The sequence below is a fragment of the Archocentrus centrarchus genome, unplaced genomic scaffold, assembly GCF_007364275.1.
Source record: "Archocentrus centrarchus isolate MPI-CPG fArcCen1 unplaced genomic scaffold, fArcCen1 scaffold_24_ctg1, whole genome shotgun sequence".
Lineage (NCBI taxonomy): Eukaryota > Metazoa > Chordata > Actinopteri > Cichliformes > Cichlidae > Archocentrus > Archocentrus centrarchus.
The window spans coordinates 209554-229790 of record NW_022060254.1 but is presented as its reverse complement, the minus strand read 5'-3'; the positions used below and the strand labels follow the sequence as shown (position 1 = coordinate 229790).

At 40.8% G+C, this 20237-nt stretch overlaps 1 protein-coding gene across 1 annotated transcript in view; it reads left to right on the top strand.

The window, feature by feature from the left end:
* LOC115775611 (IgGFc-binding protein-like) overlaps positions 1-7578 on the top strand; it is a 57039-nt gene extending 49461 nt beyond the window's left edge. The window contains exons 72-76 of the mRNA XM_030723079.1: positions 17-147; positions 657-859; positions 942-1077; positions 4485-4625; positions 7523-7578. Of these exons, the coding sequence (XP_030578939.1) occupies positions 17-147; positions 657-859; positions 942-1077; positions 4485-4625; positions 7523-7578 (667 nt within the window). The remainder of the gene's footprint in view (positions 1-16; positions 148-656; positions 860-941; positions 1078-4484; positions 4626-7522) is intronic.
* Positions 7579-20237: the final 12659 nt, after the last annotated feature.

Sequence of the window (20237 nt, the reverse complement as noted above, 5' to 3'; positions counted from 1 at the left end):
ATGCATGTTTGTCTAGTGACTGTGTGTTTGACCTGTGTGCTGAGAGTGGCAGTGCAGCTCTGCGCTGTGCCAGCTATGAAGCGTATGCTGCAGCTTGTCAGGAGGCTGGAGTTTCATTAGGATCCTGGAGGCAGGAGCTGGATTGTGGTAAGAAATTTTGTACTTCATTTATATCAGATAGGAAGAAATACAGTGAAGAATCTGTTTCTTCACATTACCAGTTGTTTGTTTTGTCTAATTTACCTCCAATTAGGAATACTTAAAACTTCATTTCAAAACAGTCAGAAAAGTATGTTTTAGAATGTAGCTTTTAATGTCTTGTCCTTACCATCCCTGACTTCCATTCATTTGTGTTCTGGTTATAGAAGACTCCTATGTGGTAATGCAGTTTAGATTCATTTTAGATAGTTTAGATACATTTGAAAAATCTGTACATTGTCCCATAATGATAATGCCAAATGAGGTTTTATTAAACAAATAACTTATAAAGGTTAATATTGTATAAAAGAAAAGTGAGACCTGGAACTGAGAAATTTCTACAGCATGGAAGTACACCTTGCTGCAATGTGTTATTTTAAGTAAATAAAATAAAAGAGTGCAAATTATCCAACATTTTTCATAGCACAGGGTTTCTGTCTTCTTTCTTTCTGTCCTAGTGCTCTCTTGTGCTGCCAACAGCACTTACTCCCCCTGTATGTCACCTTGTCCTTCCTCTTGTGCTGACCTGGCAGCACCCTCTGAGTGTGAAACCACTTCCTGTATGGAAGGGTGCCAGTGTGCCGGTGGCTTTGTCATGAGTGAGGGAATTTGTGTGCCATATAGACAGTGTGGCTGCACCTTCCTCAACAGATACTACCCTGTAAGTGGCCTTCAGTCACAGAATTGACTGTGTATGTATTTGACCATATGATGACGTGTTCTCATTTCTCTCCATTCTACAGCTGGAAGAGAAGTTTGTGACTGAGGACTGCTCTCAATCTTGTGAATGTAGCAATACTGGTGTTGTGTGCCAGCCCAAGACCTGCCCGGACAATTATGTCTGCACCATCTACAACTTCAAACGTGACTGCTATAAAGGTATGAGAGTACTTTATTAATAACATGGTAGGTCATAAACCTGCCATATACAGACACACACCTATAATAATGGCAGATATCCAAGGAAGAGTCTCAAATATAAAGAGTTGAACACTACCAGGCCTTGAAATGAATTACACCTCTTTGCTAAAGAAAATAACAGCACTCCATGTGCTCCTGGCAGCACAAATGAATCAGCTGCGAATGGATAAGACCCACCCAAAATGGCTGAGTAAAGACTGGGCAGTCCTGATCTGCCAGGTCCTGTCCAACTACCAGCCAATAACCTGCCTCGGGACAGCATGGAAGCTCCTGTCAGCCATCATAGCGGCTAAAATGAACAGGCACATTGCTCAATATATAAGGGGGGCCCAGAAAAGAATTGGCAGTAACACCAGAGGAGCAAAACACTATCTACTGGTAGATAGACTCAAGACTGTAAGACTGGACTGACCAACCTGTGCACCACCAGGATGGATTACAAGAAAGCCTATGACTCAATGCCTCATATATGGATCCTGGAATGCCTAGGACTGTACAAAATCACCCCTTCAAGGCAATTGCACAAGTAACCATCAAGTTACGGGATTTACGAATGCTCTGTCCCCACTGTTGATCTGCATAGGCCTGAACCCCATCAGCCAGTTAATGATCCAACAAGACTGGCTATGGATACTGACTGTGGAATGGAGCAAACATCAGCCACCTCCTCTACATGGATGATATCAACCTGTATGCCAGGTGTGAACGAGACATTAATTCACTGATCCACACCACTAGGATCTACAGTAGCGACACTGAATGTCTTTCAGACCAGAGAAGTGTAGTCAGATGGCAACAGAGTGAGAGAAGGTAGTCAGAACTGCAGGGATTGCACTATCTTGGAATCCCACAGACAAATGGAAACCATTAAGAGGCCACTAGGATAGCTACAACCACCAAATACCTGCAGAGAGTAAGGCAAGTCCAGAGGAGTATGCTGAATAGGAAGAAAAGGGTCCAGGTAATCAACTTCTGTTGATTGCAGTGTATCTACCGGTCAACAAATCCACTGCTGGCATAATAAGCTGGCCAAAGGAGGAGCTAGAAGCCACAGACATCAAGACAAGAAAGTTTCTGTGGAAGTGGAAGGAAGAAGGCTGAGAATTAGTAAATGTTAGAACCAGTATCCAGAATGAAACAAAGATCCATGAGTACATCGCTGATCAAGAAGATGAGCATGAACAATAACCATCATAGAAGGACAGGACCTTGCAGGGCATGTACAATACCACCGGCAGATAGAATTGGTTGATTCAGTTCAATTCAATTTTATTTATATAGCACCAAATCATAACAGTCGTCTTACTTTATATTGTAAGGTAAACATCTGATAATAATACAGAAAAAACCCCAACAATCAAAACATTCCCCCCTATGAGCAAGCAATTGGTGACAGTGGGAAGGAAAAACTCCCTTTTAACAGGAAGAAACCTCTAAAAGAACCAGACTCAGGGAAGGGCCGCGACCGGTTAAGGGTAAGAGGAGGGAGATAAGACAAAAGACATGCTATGGAAGATTAATAATAACTAATGATTAAATGCAGAGTGGAGCATAAACACATAGAGTGAAAAAGAGGTGAGTGAAAAATAAATATTCATTTCATCATGGGTTCCACTGTCAGAGGCCATAAGAAGATCATTTGCAAACTTTCACTAAACCTGAATGAAACTCTTCAAATATACCATTTCTCTGCAGATGATCAGTTAGTTGTTTTACAACTACTCTTTCAAGAATTTTTTAGATAAAATGAAGGTTGGAGATTGGCCTATAATTAGCTCTCCAAAAGGCAACTTTATTAATTATTATTATTACTTTTTGTGATGTTCTTGGTAGACTATATTGCCAAAAGTATTTGCTCATCTGCCTTCACACTTATATGAACTTGAGTGACATCTCATTCTTAATCCATAGGGTTTAATATGATGTTGGCCCACTTTTTGTTGTTATAACAACTGCAGCTCTTCTGGGAAGGCTTTCCACATGGTTTAACAGAGTGTTTATGGGAATTTTTGACCATTCTTCGAGAAGTGCATTTGTAAGGTCAGACACTGATACTGGATGAGAAGATTTGGCTTTCAGTCTCTGCTCTGATTCATCCCAAAGGTGTTCTGTCAGATTAAGTTCAGGACTCTGTGCAGTTCTTCCACATCAAACATGCTCATCCATGTCTTTATGAACCTTGCTTTGTGCAGTGAGGCAAGAAAGGGCCTCTTCAAACTGTTCCCACAAAGCTGGGAGCATGAAATTGACCAAAATTCCTTGGTATAATGAAACATTAAGAGTTCCTTTCACTGGAGCCCAAATCCTGAAAAATAACTCCACACCATAATCCCCCCTCCACCAAACTTTCCCCTGGCAACTGCCAAACCCACTCCAAAAATGGAGAAGCATGATTTGTCACTCTAGAGAACATGTGTCCACTGCTATACGGTCCATTGGTGGCGTGCTTTACACCACTGCATCTGACATTTTGCATTGTGCTTGGTGAGGTTAGGCTTGGATGCAGCTGCTCAGCCATGGAAACTCATTCCATGAAGCTCTCTACACACTGTTCTGGAGCTAATCTGAAGGCCACATGAAGTTTGGGGGTCTGTAGTGACTGACTGTGAAAAAAGTTGGCGACCTTTGTGCAGTATGCACATCAGTTGACCCAAGTTGGCCCAAGTGCTGTAAGAAGGTAATCAGTGAAGAAGTGAATAATAATTGTGGAATTGGAAGCTTGCATATCTAGACAGGTGCCACCAATGCTGAAAGGTGTATATATAGGTTTTAAAGCAACATGTGCTCCAATTCAGATAATGTATTTTTCAGGGAAGGCCTTTCATATTTCAGAAAGACAGTGCTAAACTACACACTGTGACTATTACAATAGCATTGCTTTGTAGTTGAACAGTCCAGGTGCCGAACTGGTGTGCCTGCAAATGAAAAATATGACAAAGAAGATTCGGGAGTCTCAAGCAGCTAGAATCTTACATCAGATGAGAATGGGAGAACATTCCTCTCCTACATGTCCAGCAACTGGTCTCCTCAGTTCCCAGATGTTTACGGACTATTGTTAAAACAAGAGGGGGTGTTACATGGTGGTAAACATGGCCCATGTTTACCACCATGGTAAACATGGGCCAAACTTGGCAGCAACAAGTTTTTTAAAACTTGTTGCATTAAATTCAAAATGACCTAATTATTTTCTTAAAATGGTATGATTTTTCAGTTTAAACATCTGATATGTTTTCTTTTTTTCTGTTAGGAATAAAATATCTTACGCAGCATCCCTTTTTATGGCATTGGGGTTGCAACAGATGACCAAGAAATGAACTAAATCAAATTGTCAACAACAGTAAAAGTGTCTTTTGTTCTTTTTGCAGCAAGTCCCTGCCTTAGTACCCCCTGTTTAAATGAGGGAACATGTCAGGACTCTGGCAGCAACACATACACCTGTGTATGTGCAGAAGGCTTTGAAGGCACAAACTGTGAGATGGAGATAATACCACCCTCAGGAGGACTGGGTATGGCCTCAAACATTAGCACCTCGCTTTAAAGTTTGCACATTTCAATAAAGATAAAACTAAAGTCAAATGTCACACTTGTATGGTTATAACTTGACCTTCAAGTATCATCATCTGCTGCATACACTTTTAGCAAGACATCAGCAGAGCAGGAGCCCTTTGTACCAGGACAAATATGGACAAATGGTTAGCAGTACCAGGAAATAACAGGAAGTACGATAAGGGCTCATTTTAGTTCTGAGCTTTCAGCAGTTTATTTTTTGTAGTTTTTAATGGTTTGTTGGTTTTTGCATTTGATGGAAGGCTTCTGTAACTGGGGTGTGTCTGAGGCGCAATACACAACAAAAAAACATTTTAGAAAACACAACAAGAAAACTGAAAACATTTCACATTTTTTATGATGTTTCCTGTTTCTATACTATTTGTGTCTGTGTGTGATATTTAGACTGAGTTTAAAGGATGGAAGAGGAGACTAAAATCACATGGAAACATTTTAACACATGACACTAACAGCAGAAAAAATATCATTGTTTAGACAAAAGATAATCCATTGTTTATAATCTTGAACTATTTTAACTTGGATGATCAGCCAAAAGCTGGTTTCAGCCAATATTGGCTTTACCAATTGTAGTGGTTGATATAACCACAACAGGATTCAAAGTGGCATTTTAATGCAAAGATATGTTTAAAGCACATTAAGAGGTCTCATATGAATGTCATTTGATAAAATATTCACTTATGATTCAAATCTGCTCAGTGAGACTAGCAAAGCCTTATATAAATGCCAGCCATTTCCATTTCTCTGCTGCAAGGTCTCCAATAATTCAGTGCATTCAAAAGATAAACTTATGTCATAAAATTTAATGTTATTTTGTTTTTGTTAATTATTGTTGCAAAATGTCAGGTCTGTTTTTTGTTGTGTTTTCACTGAGCACATAGCATATGTGCCTCTAATATAATTGTTGTGTGTTTACAGAAACTAAGTGGATTATCCTAATTGCAGTCTTGGTCACACTTGCTGTCACCACCATCATTGTGACTACCATTGTGTGTTTTTGCAGGAACAAAACCAAGTGAGTCGTGTTAACAAATTCCTGACCTGACTGCTGTTGACTTTATTAAACACAGAGTGCATGCATATCCAGGGCCAATATTTTTATACGCCGGGATGTGGTGCATTTTATGATCACCCACTGTGGGCATACAGACGGACGGGTGTGCAGACAGTGTCTATTGTCCACTCAAGGTTGGGACTGTATATGGGGTCACTGGAGTCAGTGTCTACTCAATAATTAATACAGTGCAATGGGTGTATTTTGACCCACTAGAGGTGCTAGAGAGTGCTATAAATACACTTATAAAACTTGAAATATAATAACTTTATACATGTACACGATGACATCTCTAAACTCAGTATTTCTCTTCTCAGGAAAAAGAAGAATAAGGACAAAAATCTCAGCATGAAATCAAAGAGTAAGGATCAGAAAAGAAATTTAAACTGGCTTTTTTATTTTAAAGTAAATAGCATGCATGCTACCTGTTTATCTGTAATTTGTAATCAGTTATGTGTAATCAAATTTTCAGTACATTTCAATACTATAGTTTAAATATGCTCAGCTCGGTCATGTGAAAGAGAATGTTCTTCAAAGGACTGGGGATTAAGTACGTCCTTATGCTTTCATAGGAATTAAGAGGGTAAGCAAGAGCCAGCTGCTGCTAATCAAATGTACTTGATTAACTGATCTTGAGCAAGTGTGCCTCTATAAAAGCAGAAGTTTGGGTAGTTGGCTGGGTTGGAGCATTCAGGTGTATCTTATAATGGTAAATGGTAAATGGACTAGTTCTTATATAGCGCTTTTCTACTCAGTATGAGCACTCAAAGCGCTTATACAGCCTGTTTGCATTCACCCATGCACTCCCATTCATACAAGCACTTCCATTGTTACGAAGCTAAGTGCTTTTTTAATTAACTAACACTCACACGCATTCATACTCCGACAGAACGGTCGGAGAGCAACTTGGGGTTAAGTACAGTATCTTGCCCAAGGATACATTGGCATGTAGTTTGGAGTAGCCAGGATTTGAACCGCTGACCTTCCGATCAGCAGGTGACCTGCTCTACCTACTGAGCTACAGCCACCCAAAATCTTCCAGGAGTGCCAAAATCTTCCAGGAGTTGACATCCCAGCAAATTTAGCTCAAGATCAGACCATACAATGCTACATCAGACTCTATACGCATCAGATGGCATGTTAAATGCTAAAGGTCATGATAGTGCAATTAGAGAGAGACAATAAATACGACTGGTTCTGAAGGGTTGCTGGGATAAAGCTTCTTATCTCTAAAAAAACAGAACATGGCAGCATAGCTTGCAAAGCTGAACAAACCACCACTTCTTGAACAATAATGTTTGGACAGATGATATCAAATTTCAAATATCTGACATAATGCATAGCACCACCTTTGGCAAAAACTAAACATAGCATATAGCAACACCTCTTATCAACTGTCAAGCATGGTTGTGAAGGGGGTGATGATTTGGGCTCTTTCATGGACCTGGGCACCTTGAAAGACTTGAAAGTCCACAGAAATGCTGTAGCAGGACCTGAAGAGAGCTGTGCATAAACAAATGCCCACAGACTTCAGTGTACTAATGCAGTGTAGCAACAATATAGCTGCAAATACCTCAGTTTTAATTGCCTTTGCATTAGTATTACTAAAGTATTACTAAATACTTCCCAAAAATCCAGGTAGTGTCATTTGCATCCAGGTGGACAAAGTTTAAAATTCTCCTTATGTGTTGAGCACTTGTAAACATCTTTGCATCACAGCTAGTGTGCAAAATATTTTTTACGTTGTCTGAGGCTCTGATATCTTTCCCATGTTTTCTCATTCAGGTGTTCCATATACAAGCATGGATAACCAGAAAGAGGAGAAAGTCACTGCTATGTGATGACAAACTATTTTTTTTTTCACTTATTTAACAACTTGTAATCAAAGAAGAGTAAAAATGAAGCAAAACATTTTTCTGTGTTAAAGTTGTGAATATTCTCTATTGTTTGCACATTTGTTGTTGTTTTTAACTTATACTTGATTATATCCATATGTTAATGTAAATGAATGTTTAATTAAATGAATAGCTCAAATCTGTGTGCGCTTCTTGGAGTCTTTGTGTTCCTAAAATGATTAAAAGATTCACATTTCTACAAAAACCAGGTAGCAAGACATCCTTAATACCACTATAAACAGCAGACAAATCCCAGTATTTTCATTTTTTTTATCTTAAAATTTATTTGGATAATGAGGTACCTTAGAAATGATTGAATTATTTACTTCCTACACAGCAGCTTTACTGCTCTGGGTCCAATACAACAGCTTGACTACTCTGCTTACTGTACAGCAGCTTAACTGCTCTGCATTCTACACAGAAGCTTATCTGCTCTGCATTCAGTAGAGAAAGTTGACTACTGTGCATTTTATACAGCAGCTTGCCTGCTGTGCTTACTATACAGCAGTTTGACTGTTCTGCATCCCATACAGCAGCTTGACTGCTGTGCATCGTATACAACAGTGACAGTTGGTGATATTTTTAGGGGTCCTCATGTTCCTTGTGGTTGAAAATTCAAACCCAGTTAAATCCAAGTTTCCAAAAAATCACTGGGATGAGCAGGTTCCAATGCAGGCTGTTTATTAGACATTTTAGTTACACACAACACAGACAATGACCCAAGCACAGACAGTAACATAGTTAAGACTAAGAGACACACACACACACACACACACACACACACACACACACACACACACACACACACACACACACACACACACACACACACAGAAACACAGAGACAGAAAAGGATGCAGAAAAAAGGAAAAGAAGAAAGAGAAGACAGGAAAGAGAAAAGCAAACAAAAGTGTGTGTGAGACAGAATGGCTGACATTTATGTCTCAAAGATGGTAACTGCCCACTTGCCTTTGACCCCCCTGACAAAGGTCACGTGAAACAGAGATGTTCTTGCATTCCACCAAGGCCTTAATCATATATGAGTAAATAGATATAACACACCTTACCTTTACCCCAGTAACATTAAAGCATTCAGTGTTCATTAATTCAGTGTGTGTGTGACTAAAATACTTTAATACATGATATAGAGATAATGACAGTAAATACCGATTTAAAGTGATGAAAAAGCACCAACAGCTCTCATTGTACATCCTGTATAATGACAATGAAGCTATTCTATTCTATTCTATAGCAGTCAAGCTTCTGTATATGATGCAGAGATGGCAAGTTAGTGTATCACTGATATCTGATCACTCTGATCTCTCTGTGTTTGTGTGTCTGTCTGTGTGTGTGTCTGTGTGTGTGTGTATTTTAAGGCAGCTTTGGTCTTTGTAGTAGTTTTTGTCATTTTCAAAGTAGTTCTGTGTCTCATTTGTGTGTGTATTTTTTCAGTGGCCATTTTGGCTCCCTCTGTAGTTGTGTTTTGCTTTGAAGTAGATTTTAGTATTGAGGTGTCTTTATAGCATTTTTGTGTCTGTCTTTGGTGATTTTGTGTCTCTTTGAAATGACAGTGTTAAGTCTCTTTGCCTGTTTGGTGTCTTATTGTCATCGTCTATTGTGGTGCTCTTCTCATTCTGTTGCCATTTTCACCCCGCATCAGTTTTACTCTCTTTGCTTTGATTTCTTTTCATCCATCTCTCTCTCGCCCTTTTTTCATTTTTTTAGGTTTGCTGTTTTTTGTGGTAATTTTACATCTCTTAAGTGCTGTTTTTATCTCTTTGCTGCTAAATCATTTTTTCTATACGTAATGCACTGCTTTACAAAGAAGCTCCAAGAAGAAAGTTCCAGTACATGGAGATCTGGCTGACGTGTCTTTAAATGTGAATAAATCTGTGGATGGAATAACAGACTCATTTACAGACCACTGGACCAGATTCTGTAAAGCAGACTCTTCTTTCAAAGGGCTTCTTCTATAATACTGAATGCATCAAAGTGAGTCATGTTTGACTGACATACAGTATGTGGATGATACATCACACATGCATCTCTTTGTACTGTACTATATCCCGAGTTACACCACGCAGTCTACTGCTTGTCGCCCAGGCAGATCAGACTAAAGCAGTGGTTTGTCACCATGTTGCTAAATATACAGTATATTGCTGTGAATGAGTGCCCGAGTGTATTTCATTGCTGTTTATTTGGACGGTCTTGCGCTCGACCACGCAGCACCCTGCTGCACTGGAAAGTAACAGTTTCAAGCAATTTGTTTACTTAAGCCTTATCATAGAGCATTCATTTTTGGACTGTTTATTATTATATTTGATTTAATTTGTCCTTTACATCTTCAACAAACTTTTCAAGTACATATTTTAAAGGTTTTTGTTCAGGCAGCTAGTTGCATAAATAACAGTCTTCTTTGAATCAATAGTCTATAAGTCTTCATATCTGCCAACTCAAGCTTTTGCATATTCAGCATCTGATCTGAGTGTTTTTCAAAACAGTGTTTTTGGTTTGGGACACACTTTTTAAAGAAGCAGGAAGTAGTTTTCTCACTGGGAGTATGAGGAAACACACACAGCAGCTACTTCACTGGTAAAGTGTGTTAACAAGCAGCCTTTCAGTTGCTTGTTAACACAATTGGCTCTCTCTTTTCTCTCTGTTTCTTTATCTCTCTCTCATAGAGGCAGAGGTGGTCGCTCCTGGTTGCTCCACCCATTTGTCAAGTACTCACCTGAAGCAGATTACTCATTACTGATTACTCACCTGTTCCTCATCAAGATGGGCTATTTAAGGCTGAGGAAGCCTCTCAGTTGTCACTGGATTGTTGTGTCAGAGTAAGGTATGAACATCGGCTCAAGTCACGGCTGTTGCTTCCTTGTGGATGAAGCTCTCTTCTCTGTGCAGACCTTGCCTGCGTTGGACCTTTTTAGAGCAATCAGTGTCAGTTTGTGAGAGTCCACAGACACATCAGCAGCCCTCATCCTGATAACAATTCCCATGCATTTCTTCACTGAACAAACCAAGGTCAGTTGTGACTAAAAGCTGGTGCTGTGTCTGATGCACTGTTCAGCAGTTTTTGGTCTTGGAAAATTCCACCACGAGCATGTTGAGAAATGATCTCAAAAGGAATATAAGGTTACAGTTGGATGGTTATGGAATGGTTAAAGATGTGTGTCTGTTCCTGGACACTTTTTATTGCCTTTGGTAGAAACTAAAGCTCAGAGCTCAAAGAAAGTGAACTTCAGAGCTGTCAGTTTAATTCAGTTTTACTGATATAACATCAAATCACAACTCTGCTGCTCAAAGAATTTGACTAAACTCACTAGTGTGGTTAACAATATGATGGTGGATGTTGTTGATGTGGATCTGCCAGAAGTTGAGCTACAAAACATGCATCTTTGCTGTCTTTGACACTTTGCCTGGTATGTTCTCACTTTTCTGTGTTGTGTAGTGCTGTGTGGACCTGGACAACCCAATGCAAAATAACACATTACTAAGGTTTAAAAGACCCTGTGAACAAGGTGAAATGAAATGGCTGAAATGCACCTTATGATACTGCACATGTTTTCATGTCGTTCTGTGGAGGTGGTCCACTTTAAATCTCACCTTCAGTAAGACTTTCAACAGCTCTGAAGTAAATTCTACAAGCTGGCAGTGGCACACTACCCAAAACAGGCTTAACCTGTGTAACTGAGTTACACTGCCCCTTCACTTCATACTGATCATTTCAATAAAGCTAATCATCTTCATATGGGGAGCACTTTTCTAAGCCAATGTTATCTCCTTTCCTTTAATATGGATGCTCCAGGGTATACTATGGAAAAGCAGGTATAAAGGAAGCACTGGCTCACCTTTCCCTAATATGTTTGGTGAATTTGACCAGCTTTTATGACTGTGACATTTGTGATATGTCAACTGTCAGACCTTTAAATATGGAAGATATTCTGTCTGCCTTCACTGCACAGTCTGGTGCTGGTGTGCCAGCTGTAGTGACACACAAAAGGGTGGTCAAACTTTCAGCTGAAGCAGTTGTTGATACAAGGTTTTTAATGCTGTGCAGGATGTTTTCAGAGGTCCAAAAATCTCTTGATGGGTTCATTGATTTGTGTGATGAAATAAGGTGCAATTTTCTTACCACATGAGGGAAAAGGAAAAACAGGAAACCTGGTTCAATAATGAATTTCAAATCCAAACACGTGTCTGAAACTGAAGGTACTGGTAATTTGAATGTTGATGGTGGTGTTGATGATATTGATCCTAATGATAGTGTTTCCAATGGGTAAACATTCACCACTAATAGGTCAAATACTGTTTCCTCTGCACAAATAAAAGCAGCAGCTGAAAGAGGTGCACTTGTTGCTCAAATGGCAGCTTTAAAGGAACAACTGATAAAAATGAAAAAGGAGCTGCTTTGTGTTAGAAACTGAGCTAAAATCTACTGCCAAGCTGGTTCACTGATGGACAGTGTTTCTCTCTGGTACCTACTGCTGGCATTACTCTTTATTTTGAAAGGGAAAAGAGGAACCTGAAATCAATGTGTGGCCAGATGTCTTGGTGTGGCTGCTTGTCCGCTCCCTTAAGGGGTGTTGCCTGGGGGTGGCTCTGGCCTCTTCGGCATGTGGGGGTGCCTGCTGGTTGTCGGGCGATTCTTGGGTGCTCATTGCCTCTGGCTCTCTTGGGCTCCTGCCCTTTGTCTGGAAGCTCCGTCTAGGGTCTCTCTCCGTCGTCCTCTGGGGTGCGTGCAGTTATCACTGAGCTGCCTGGCCGCAGGTCTTCTGAGCTGCAGATGTCCCGGGTCCCATGAGTCTTTCCTTGTTTTGCCTCTCGCCCTCACGGAGTATGTGTTTCATGAGAAAAACATGTTCATTATAACATAAAACAGCAAGATTTTGTGTGTCATCTCCAAATATGCTTGTGTGTATCAAGCTCTGTTCCCTTATTTCATTTTTTTTTTTTATTTTTTTTATTTTCTCCCCTCTTATTCTCTCTAACAAGAGTAGCCTATGGAGAGCTTTATAGAGCTCTTCTTGGTACAACAGTGCATTCGGATCATGATTCCGTTCGTAAAAGTGGCCAGACTTGACAGGCTTAAACAGTTTTATACAGAACAGGTTCTCTTCATGCAGCTAACCAGTTAGTGTTTAAAAACAGAAGCCCTGCTGGTCTCAGATCAGTATTCCTTTCCCCTTTTAATCCCTTTTTGACTTTTTTTGTTTCTCAAACAGCTGCAGGTTTCACTGTGCTCATTATATGGTAGTTTAGCCTTTGTACAGATTCAGAATCATTAATTACTCAGACTGCTCTGTAATCTGGATATTTGAAACAGAAACATTCAATAACAAAGCTAAATGTCTTAAAAGGTTTGTGCTGAAAAAGAACCCAACATAAATTTTGACTTAGTAGTTTGCCAAACAGCATTTGGGCTCAGCTCATAAATGTTAGGGTTTCTTTTCCTTGTGTTTTGTTGACTAAGAGTAGCAGCATTCACTGTATAAACACAATAAGATTCCACTCAAATTTGAATTATAATTTATTATCAAATGGCCTAAGATGAAGTCCTATAATACCATCCTTTGCCTCCAGCAAATATTAAATGTTTGGATCAACAGTAGGAAGAACATGTGTCTGATTTTAGAAACATGAGCCATCTGAATACAATTTAAAGCCATTGGACTGTGTCGAGTGTCATGGTCCTGGGCCATTGCCTGATGAGTCCTGCATTCTGGGCCCAACCTCGCCTGTCTCACAGCTCGCCATGACAGTTGGGTCTCTGAGACTAAACCAAAGAAACAGATTAAAATAATAACTCATCTGATATCATTTTTGCCATCACATGAAACAAATCTGTATGATGAATTAAAATGAACTGATAAATTAATGCTATGAAAGGAAAAGAATACTAACTAGGAATAGGTTTTAGTATAATTAAAAAAAAAAAAAAAAAAATCCCTTTCTAAAACTAAGCACCACTACATGCTGTGATCAGCTTCAGTTTGCCATGTAACCATTTTTCAGTTTAATAAAAATACACTATTAAAAAGTTTGGGCCTCCATTCATTTCCTCTCAAAAGCAAACACTGATGTTTATGCTTGTTTCAAAGCTGTATTAATAAACTCATCTTTAGGTCAGTGAGGTTTTATTGCAGTCTTTGTAAGAAACACAGCTGTCCTCACCTTGAATAATTTTCATGCCGCAGTGAGGGCTTCCTGATGTCGGGGTGACTGGGCTCCCTGGCACGTATCCTGGCTCTTGTTCAGCATCATTTGATGTAGATGCCCTGGAGGCATATACCTGAGTGGTATGACTACACCCTGGGGTGGGTGGTCTTGATAGTCCCATCAGCTGAGCTGACCACCATCTTCTGGTACTGCTGTGTGTAGCACCACAATCAGGTGGTGATATTCTCCATAGTGCAGGTGTAGAAGTTCCTGGGCACCTCGTGTAGGTGTATATAAAGTGATGTCCATGTCTCCTGTGTCAGGCTGTGGGACAATAACCTGAGAAATAAAAAGCATCACTGAGAGCGCACTCAGAAAATCATTCACTTGTGCTAATGAATTAAATAAAACAATATACAAGGGGTGTATGTGTGTCTGTCTTGTGTCTCCTCTGCAGGGAGAGTTCAGGTCCAGGATCAAACAGGGATCATCAGGAACAGAAGGAGCTCCATTGATCCAACTCCTCTGATGGTTGATCAATCAGTTTGATCTGTTCTTTGTATATTGATCAGAAATGTCAGAGTGGAGTCAGTGTGATGTTGTGTGTTTGAGCCTTTTAGTGTCCATGAAGGTCTCTGCTGCCATAGATCCTCTGAACTGTGACAGAGGTCTCACTCTGGAGGAAACTCTCAGCACTTTCCAGCAGCTCCTCCATCATGTAGGACTTTCCCTCACTGGAACAGGTGGAGGAGAGAGGAGAGGAAGCTACTTGAACACTACATGGTACAAACATACTCTCTCAACAATGGAGTATTCATCATTCTTACAAGAAGATTTAAAGGACTTTGTCCCCTGACCTTTTGTACACCATTGAACAGTCATATGGAACCTAAATTCCCAGACTGACACAGCTGCATTTATGGTAAGGCCTAAGAAACACTGGTACTGGTGCCAGGGTGGCTCAGTGGATAAACAGGCAACCATGTATGCGACAGGCATGTGGTACGGGTGTCCTCCGTTCATGTCTGAGATGTGGCCCTTTTCTGACATCTCTCTCCCCACTTTCCTGTTTCTCTTCATTGTGCAATATCTAATAAAGGCAAAAAGGCCCTTCAAAAAATGCTGGTTCCACTGTGCAAAAAACATAAACCAGAGTATAATGCATAACTGCTTTTGTTTCCCAGACTAGTCAGATGTTATGCAAGCAAGCATCAGTCTTTAGCACAGATTCCAGTTAAAAAAAAATTGTACTGTACAAAACTGGCCTTGTTAAGGGTAGTGCCAAAGCATCTCATTCAGATTCAAGTCCAAACTTTGACCACTCCAGAACCTTTTTTTCTTCTTTGGAGCCACCTAGAGCTGGACTTGCTGGTGTGTTTTGGATTATTTTTCTTGCTGCGTAACCCAAGTGTGCTTGAGCTTCAGGGCACAAACTGATGATCGGACATTCTCCTTCAGGATTTCCTGGTAGAGAGCAGAATTCATTGTTCCATCAATTATGAAAAGACATCCAGGCCCTGAAACAGCAAAGTGGCCCCCAGACTATCACACTACCACCAGAAACCTGCAGTTCTTTAGATGTTGTTCTGGGGTTTTTTTGACTGCCTTGATGAGTTGCTGATTCACTCTTGGAGTAATTTTGGTAAACAGGCCACTCTTGGGAAGGTTCCCCACGGTTCTGAGTTTTCTCCATTTGTGGATAATGGCTCTCACTGTGGTTCACTGGAGACCCAAAGCCTCTGAAATGGTTTTGTAGCTTCCCAGACTGAGATCTCAGTGTCTTTGTTTCACGTGTGTTCTTGAGTTTCTTTAGATGATGGTGTGATGTGTTGCTTCTTGAGATTTTTAGTGAGATGTTTTTCCTCACTTTGTCAGACAGGCTCTATTTAAGTGATTTCTTGATGCAGCAGGTCTGGCAGCAATGAGGACTGAGTGTAGCTAATGAAATTGACTCAGCTGTAAAAATGTGGTTAACCACAGTTAATTCATGATTTAACGGAGGGGGGGTGGTGCAAAGTGTTACAAATAGGGGAAAAAATAAGAACTCTGGAAGGGGCAAATGTTTTTCACAGCACTGTATGCACAGCTTTAGTTTGAAATATTAGACAAAGATGTTGGTAAACTGATAACTACTAAACTATTCTGAGACAATGCAGTATCTCTGAGTTAAAACCAAAAATAACATAACCTGAAACTTTTATTTTCACAGCTAACAAATATAAATAAATAACATTAAGGAGTAAACTGTTGTTGATTTGCCTCACTTAGATTCAAATTCAGTCCCACTTTAAAATGTAACTTTTAGTCTCTGCAAACCACAGAGGATATCATGACAATAGTTCAAGACAGAAATCCTTTAAGTTTGAGGTAAGAAGCCTTCATGATCAAGTGTAAACATGTTAAACACGGATGTTATAATAAGGTTTAACACACAGCTGACCAGGGTTATTATAGTTAACGAAAACGAACGAAATAACGAAAACTGAAATTGAAAAAACATTGTCGTTAACTGAAATAAATAAAAACTAAAATTAAAAGGAAGAAATGATAACTAAAACTGAATTGTGAGTTTACAAAACTAACTAAAACTAACTGAAATTATAGATATTATTTTTTCAAAAGTCTTGTGGATTGATATGAAATCATTTTTTTCCTCTCTCCGAGTTTAAGCTCGGAACGCCGTCGGGGAAATGGGTGCGCATGTGCGTCCGTGCGCACACCGCGCTGCTCCTCAGAGAGTCCCATGTGGAGTGTTTTTTGTTGTTTTTTTACTATGATAGCACAGATAGCAGCGAGTGTCTTGTTGTGGATGATGTTGTGGATGATGAAAAATGTACGGAACACTTCTTAGTCAGGAAAAAAAAACACCAACATCAAAGTAGACCTGAGAAGCGCACACAAGGCAGCTACAGAAACCGCTCTCATCCTACAAGGCAACCCAGCCTGCACCTCCAGAGAAACGTGACTACTCGTCGGGTCAACGCAGCCACAACGTTGTGTTTAGTCCTTGTGCGTTTCCGGCTACTTTATCAGTCAGATAATAACAATCAGGACTAATAATCAAAGCATCAATATAAGGACTCACAAATGTCAGCAAATTCCTGGAGGGAGCTGCTGAAACTATGGGAATGGACGTGAAGGAATGAAGAAAGTGAAAAAACAGGGACAAATATGTTTGCACCCTAAAAACTGAGCACAAAGAGCGAGGACCAAAAAACCCCCAGCACACAACCACAAGGTAATTAACACACGCAATAAAGCTATACATGCATAAATGCGGACATGATGTCAGACACTTCCGTAGGCTACAGAGGCCGCAAAGACCCTGCAAGTCTAATTAGCGAGCATCTAACCAAGCTAGCTGTGGTGTTCCAGACACAGAAGCATTGAACCCATAGAGTAAAGAGGGTTTTGAGTTAATGTTGTAGTGACGGTGCTCCTGTGTGGTGGAGGTTGGTTGTATTGTTAAGTTGTAGTTGGAAGAAAATAACCAGTCGCCACAGGAGGGCGCTTTGGGTAGAGAACGGCCTGGGTGAAAAAAACAATAAATCAGGTTGCTGTGTGAAACTTCCAGTTGTCTGCTTGAAAAGTGTTTATGGGATCCAATATCATACACAACAGACTTTTGGCGACGAGGATGGGATTTTCAAGTTGGAAGACACAGAGTCCGCGGACGGAGCGACTCCATCGAGGCAACCCAGGACTGTAAAACGAAAAGCCGAGCTTTGGTGAGTGAAAGGACCGCCGAACCGGAGCTAAGAAAATGGCGTTTGGAAAGCCAGAAGACTTTCACTTCGAGGAAAGTGAGGAAAGTTTTGACAACTACCGTGCACGTCTCGAGCAGTATTTTGCAGCAAACGGCTTGGACACTAAAGAGGTGAAAACTAAGTCGGTGTTTCTCACAGTGGTAGGGAAACGAGCACATAGCTTGTTGATGGATTTATGTGCACCAAATAAACCGTCGGAAAAAACCTACGAGGAGTTGGTGAATTTGCTTCAGCGGCACTACGTACCGAAGACCAATTTCATTGCAGAAAGGTGCAAGTTTCACGGGAGAAACCAAAAAGACAACGAGACGATCAGTGAGTATGTGGCCAGCTTAAGAAAGTTAGCGGCTACATGTAAGTTTGGGACCTTCTTAGATGAAGCACTGCGTGATAGATTTGTCTGTGGGGTCAAGAGCAGTGAGCTGAGAGATCGGCTGCTCAGCACCGCGCACACCAAAGACTTGACACTCCCGCTTGCTGTAGAAATGGCGCTCTCTTTTGAGGTAACCAAGGACAGTGCACAGCAATTTGCACAGAAAGCTTTCAAGGCTCACATAGTGGACAAGAAAGCTAAGGCAAGGTACCGTGAAGCTACGGAGAAATGTGCAGCTGTCGGGAAGCCCTGTTATCGTTGCGGTGGAAAGAGTCACAGCCCGAACGACTGCAGGTTTAAGGCAAGCGAGTGTCATGAGTGTAAAAAGAAAGGACACATAGCCAAAGCCTGTCGCTCACGCAAGGAAGGAGGCTATTCCACGACGACCAAGGGAGCCATGCATCTGGATATGGAGAAAAGGCGTCCCAGCGTTTTCACGCACCAGTCCTGCCTTGGTGTCAGTGATCTTAAGCCGCCCCAGAGTGCAGATCGAGGCAGCGCTCACAAGTTTCAGGGAGATCGAGATGGCATGCAACTCCTGTCACACCACAACAGAGAAGACAGAGTGGCCAGCGATGTTTTGGTGCAGGATAAAATGGAGGCTGCACCGAACTCTGACAATGATCCAGTTGTGACATTAGACAGTCCCGATTTTGGTCTGTTTGAAATTAACACAGGTAATGGTGATGTTGTAAAACCTTATTACGTGTATGTCAGTATAAATGGTTCAAGAGTGAAAATGGAACTAGACACTGGTGCGGCAGTGTCAGTGATATCCGAAAAGCTGTACAAGCGCAGATTTAAGTCAGTTAAACTTAGTGCAGCAAATTGTGTACTTAAAACGTACAGCCAAGAATCATTGCAACTGATGGGTAAATTTATGGCAAAAGTAAAATGTCAAGAGACCACTAAAAAACTAGAACTGCTAGTTGTAAAAGGAAGCGGCCCCACTTTGATGGGTAGAGACTGGATTAGCCAGTTGCAGCTGGACTGGTCACAAGTGAATAGAGTGGCTCCAGAAACAGTGGAAGACGTATGCACCAAGTATGCATCAGTGTTCAAACCTGAGCTTGGCAAGTTGAATGGTATTAAAGCCAAGTTGTATGTAGCACCCGAAGCAGTACCAAAGTTCCACAAGCCCAGAAATGTGCCTTATGCACTGAGAGAAGCTGTGGAAAGGGAACTGACTAAATTGGAGGCGGAAGGGGTTATTTCACCTACTAATTACAGTGAGTGGGCCGCTCCAATAGTGTGTATACCTAAAAAGGATGACAGTGCAAGATTATGTGGAGACTACAAGGTCACCATAAATCCCTGGTTAAAAGTGGATCAGTATCCACTCCCAAGAACTCAAGATCTGTTTGCAAAATTAGCAGGAGGTCAGAAATTCACCAAACTAGACTTATCCCAGGCCTACCAGCAAGTCGAGTTGGAGGAAAGCTCTAGGCATTACCTGACAATAAACACTCACAAGGGGTTGTATCGATACAACAGGTTGCCCTATGGTGTTGCAAGTGCCCCTGCAATTTTCCAGAAAATAATGGATCAGGTGCTTCAGGGCATGGATGGAGTTATCTGCTATCTTGATGATATTTTGATAACTGGTAAAGATGCAGAAAGCCACCTGGCTAACTTAAAGGAAGTTCTTAAGAGGCTAGAAGGCTACAATCTCAGAGTAAAGCAAGAAAAATGTGAGTTCATGCAAGACAGTGTATCCTACTTAGGACATGTCATTGATGCCACAGGTATTCATCCTATGAAGGAAAAGACAACTGCCATTCAGAAGGCCCCAGTCCCAAGAAATGTAACTGAACTTAGGTCGTTCTTGGCTCTGTTAAACTATTATGGGAAGTTTATTCCAAACTTATCCACCCTGATCCAGCCGATGTCAGCATTGCTGCACAAAGATGCAGACTGGATTTGGTCAGAAAACTGTCAAGATGCATTTGAGAATGCAAAGAAGGCACTGCAATCTGACAAAGTTTTGGTGCATTTTGACTCAGAGTTGCCAATTATCTTAGCATGTGATGCATCTCCTTATGGAGTTGGTGCTGTAATCAGTCACCAAATGAAAGATGGAAGTGAAAGACCGATTGCATTTGCATCAAGAATGTTAACCAAGACTGAACAGAACTACTCTCAGATTGAAAAAGAAGCACTTGGGTTGGTGTTTGGTGTTATGAAGTTCCATGACTACCTTTTTGGAAGGAAATTCACTTTGGTGACAGACCACAAACCATTACTGAAAATTTTAGGACCAAAAACAGGTGTACCTACACTAGCTGCTGCTAGGTTGCAAAGGTGGG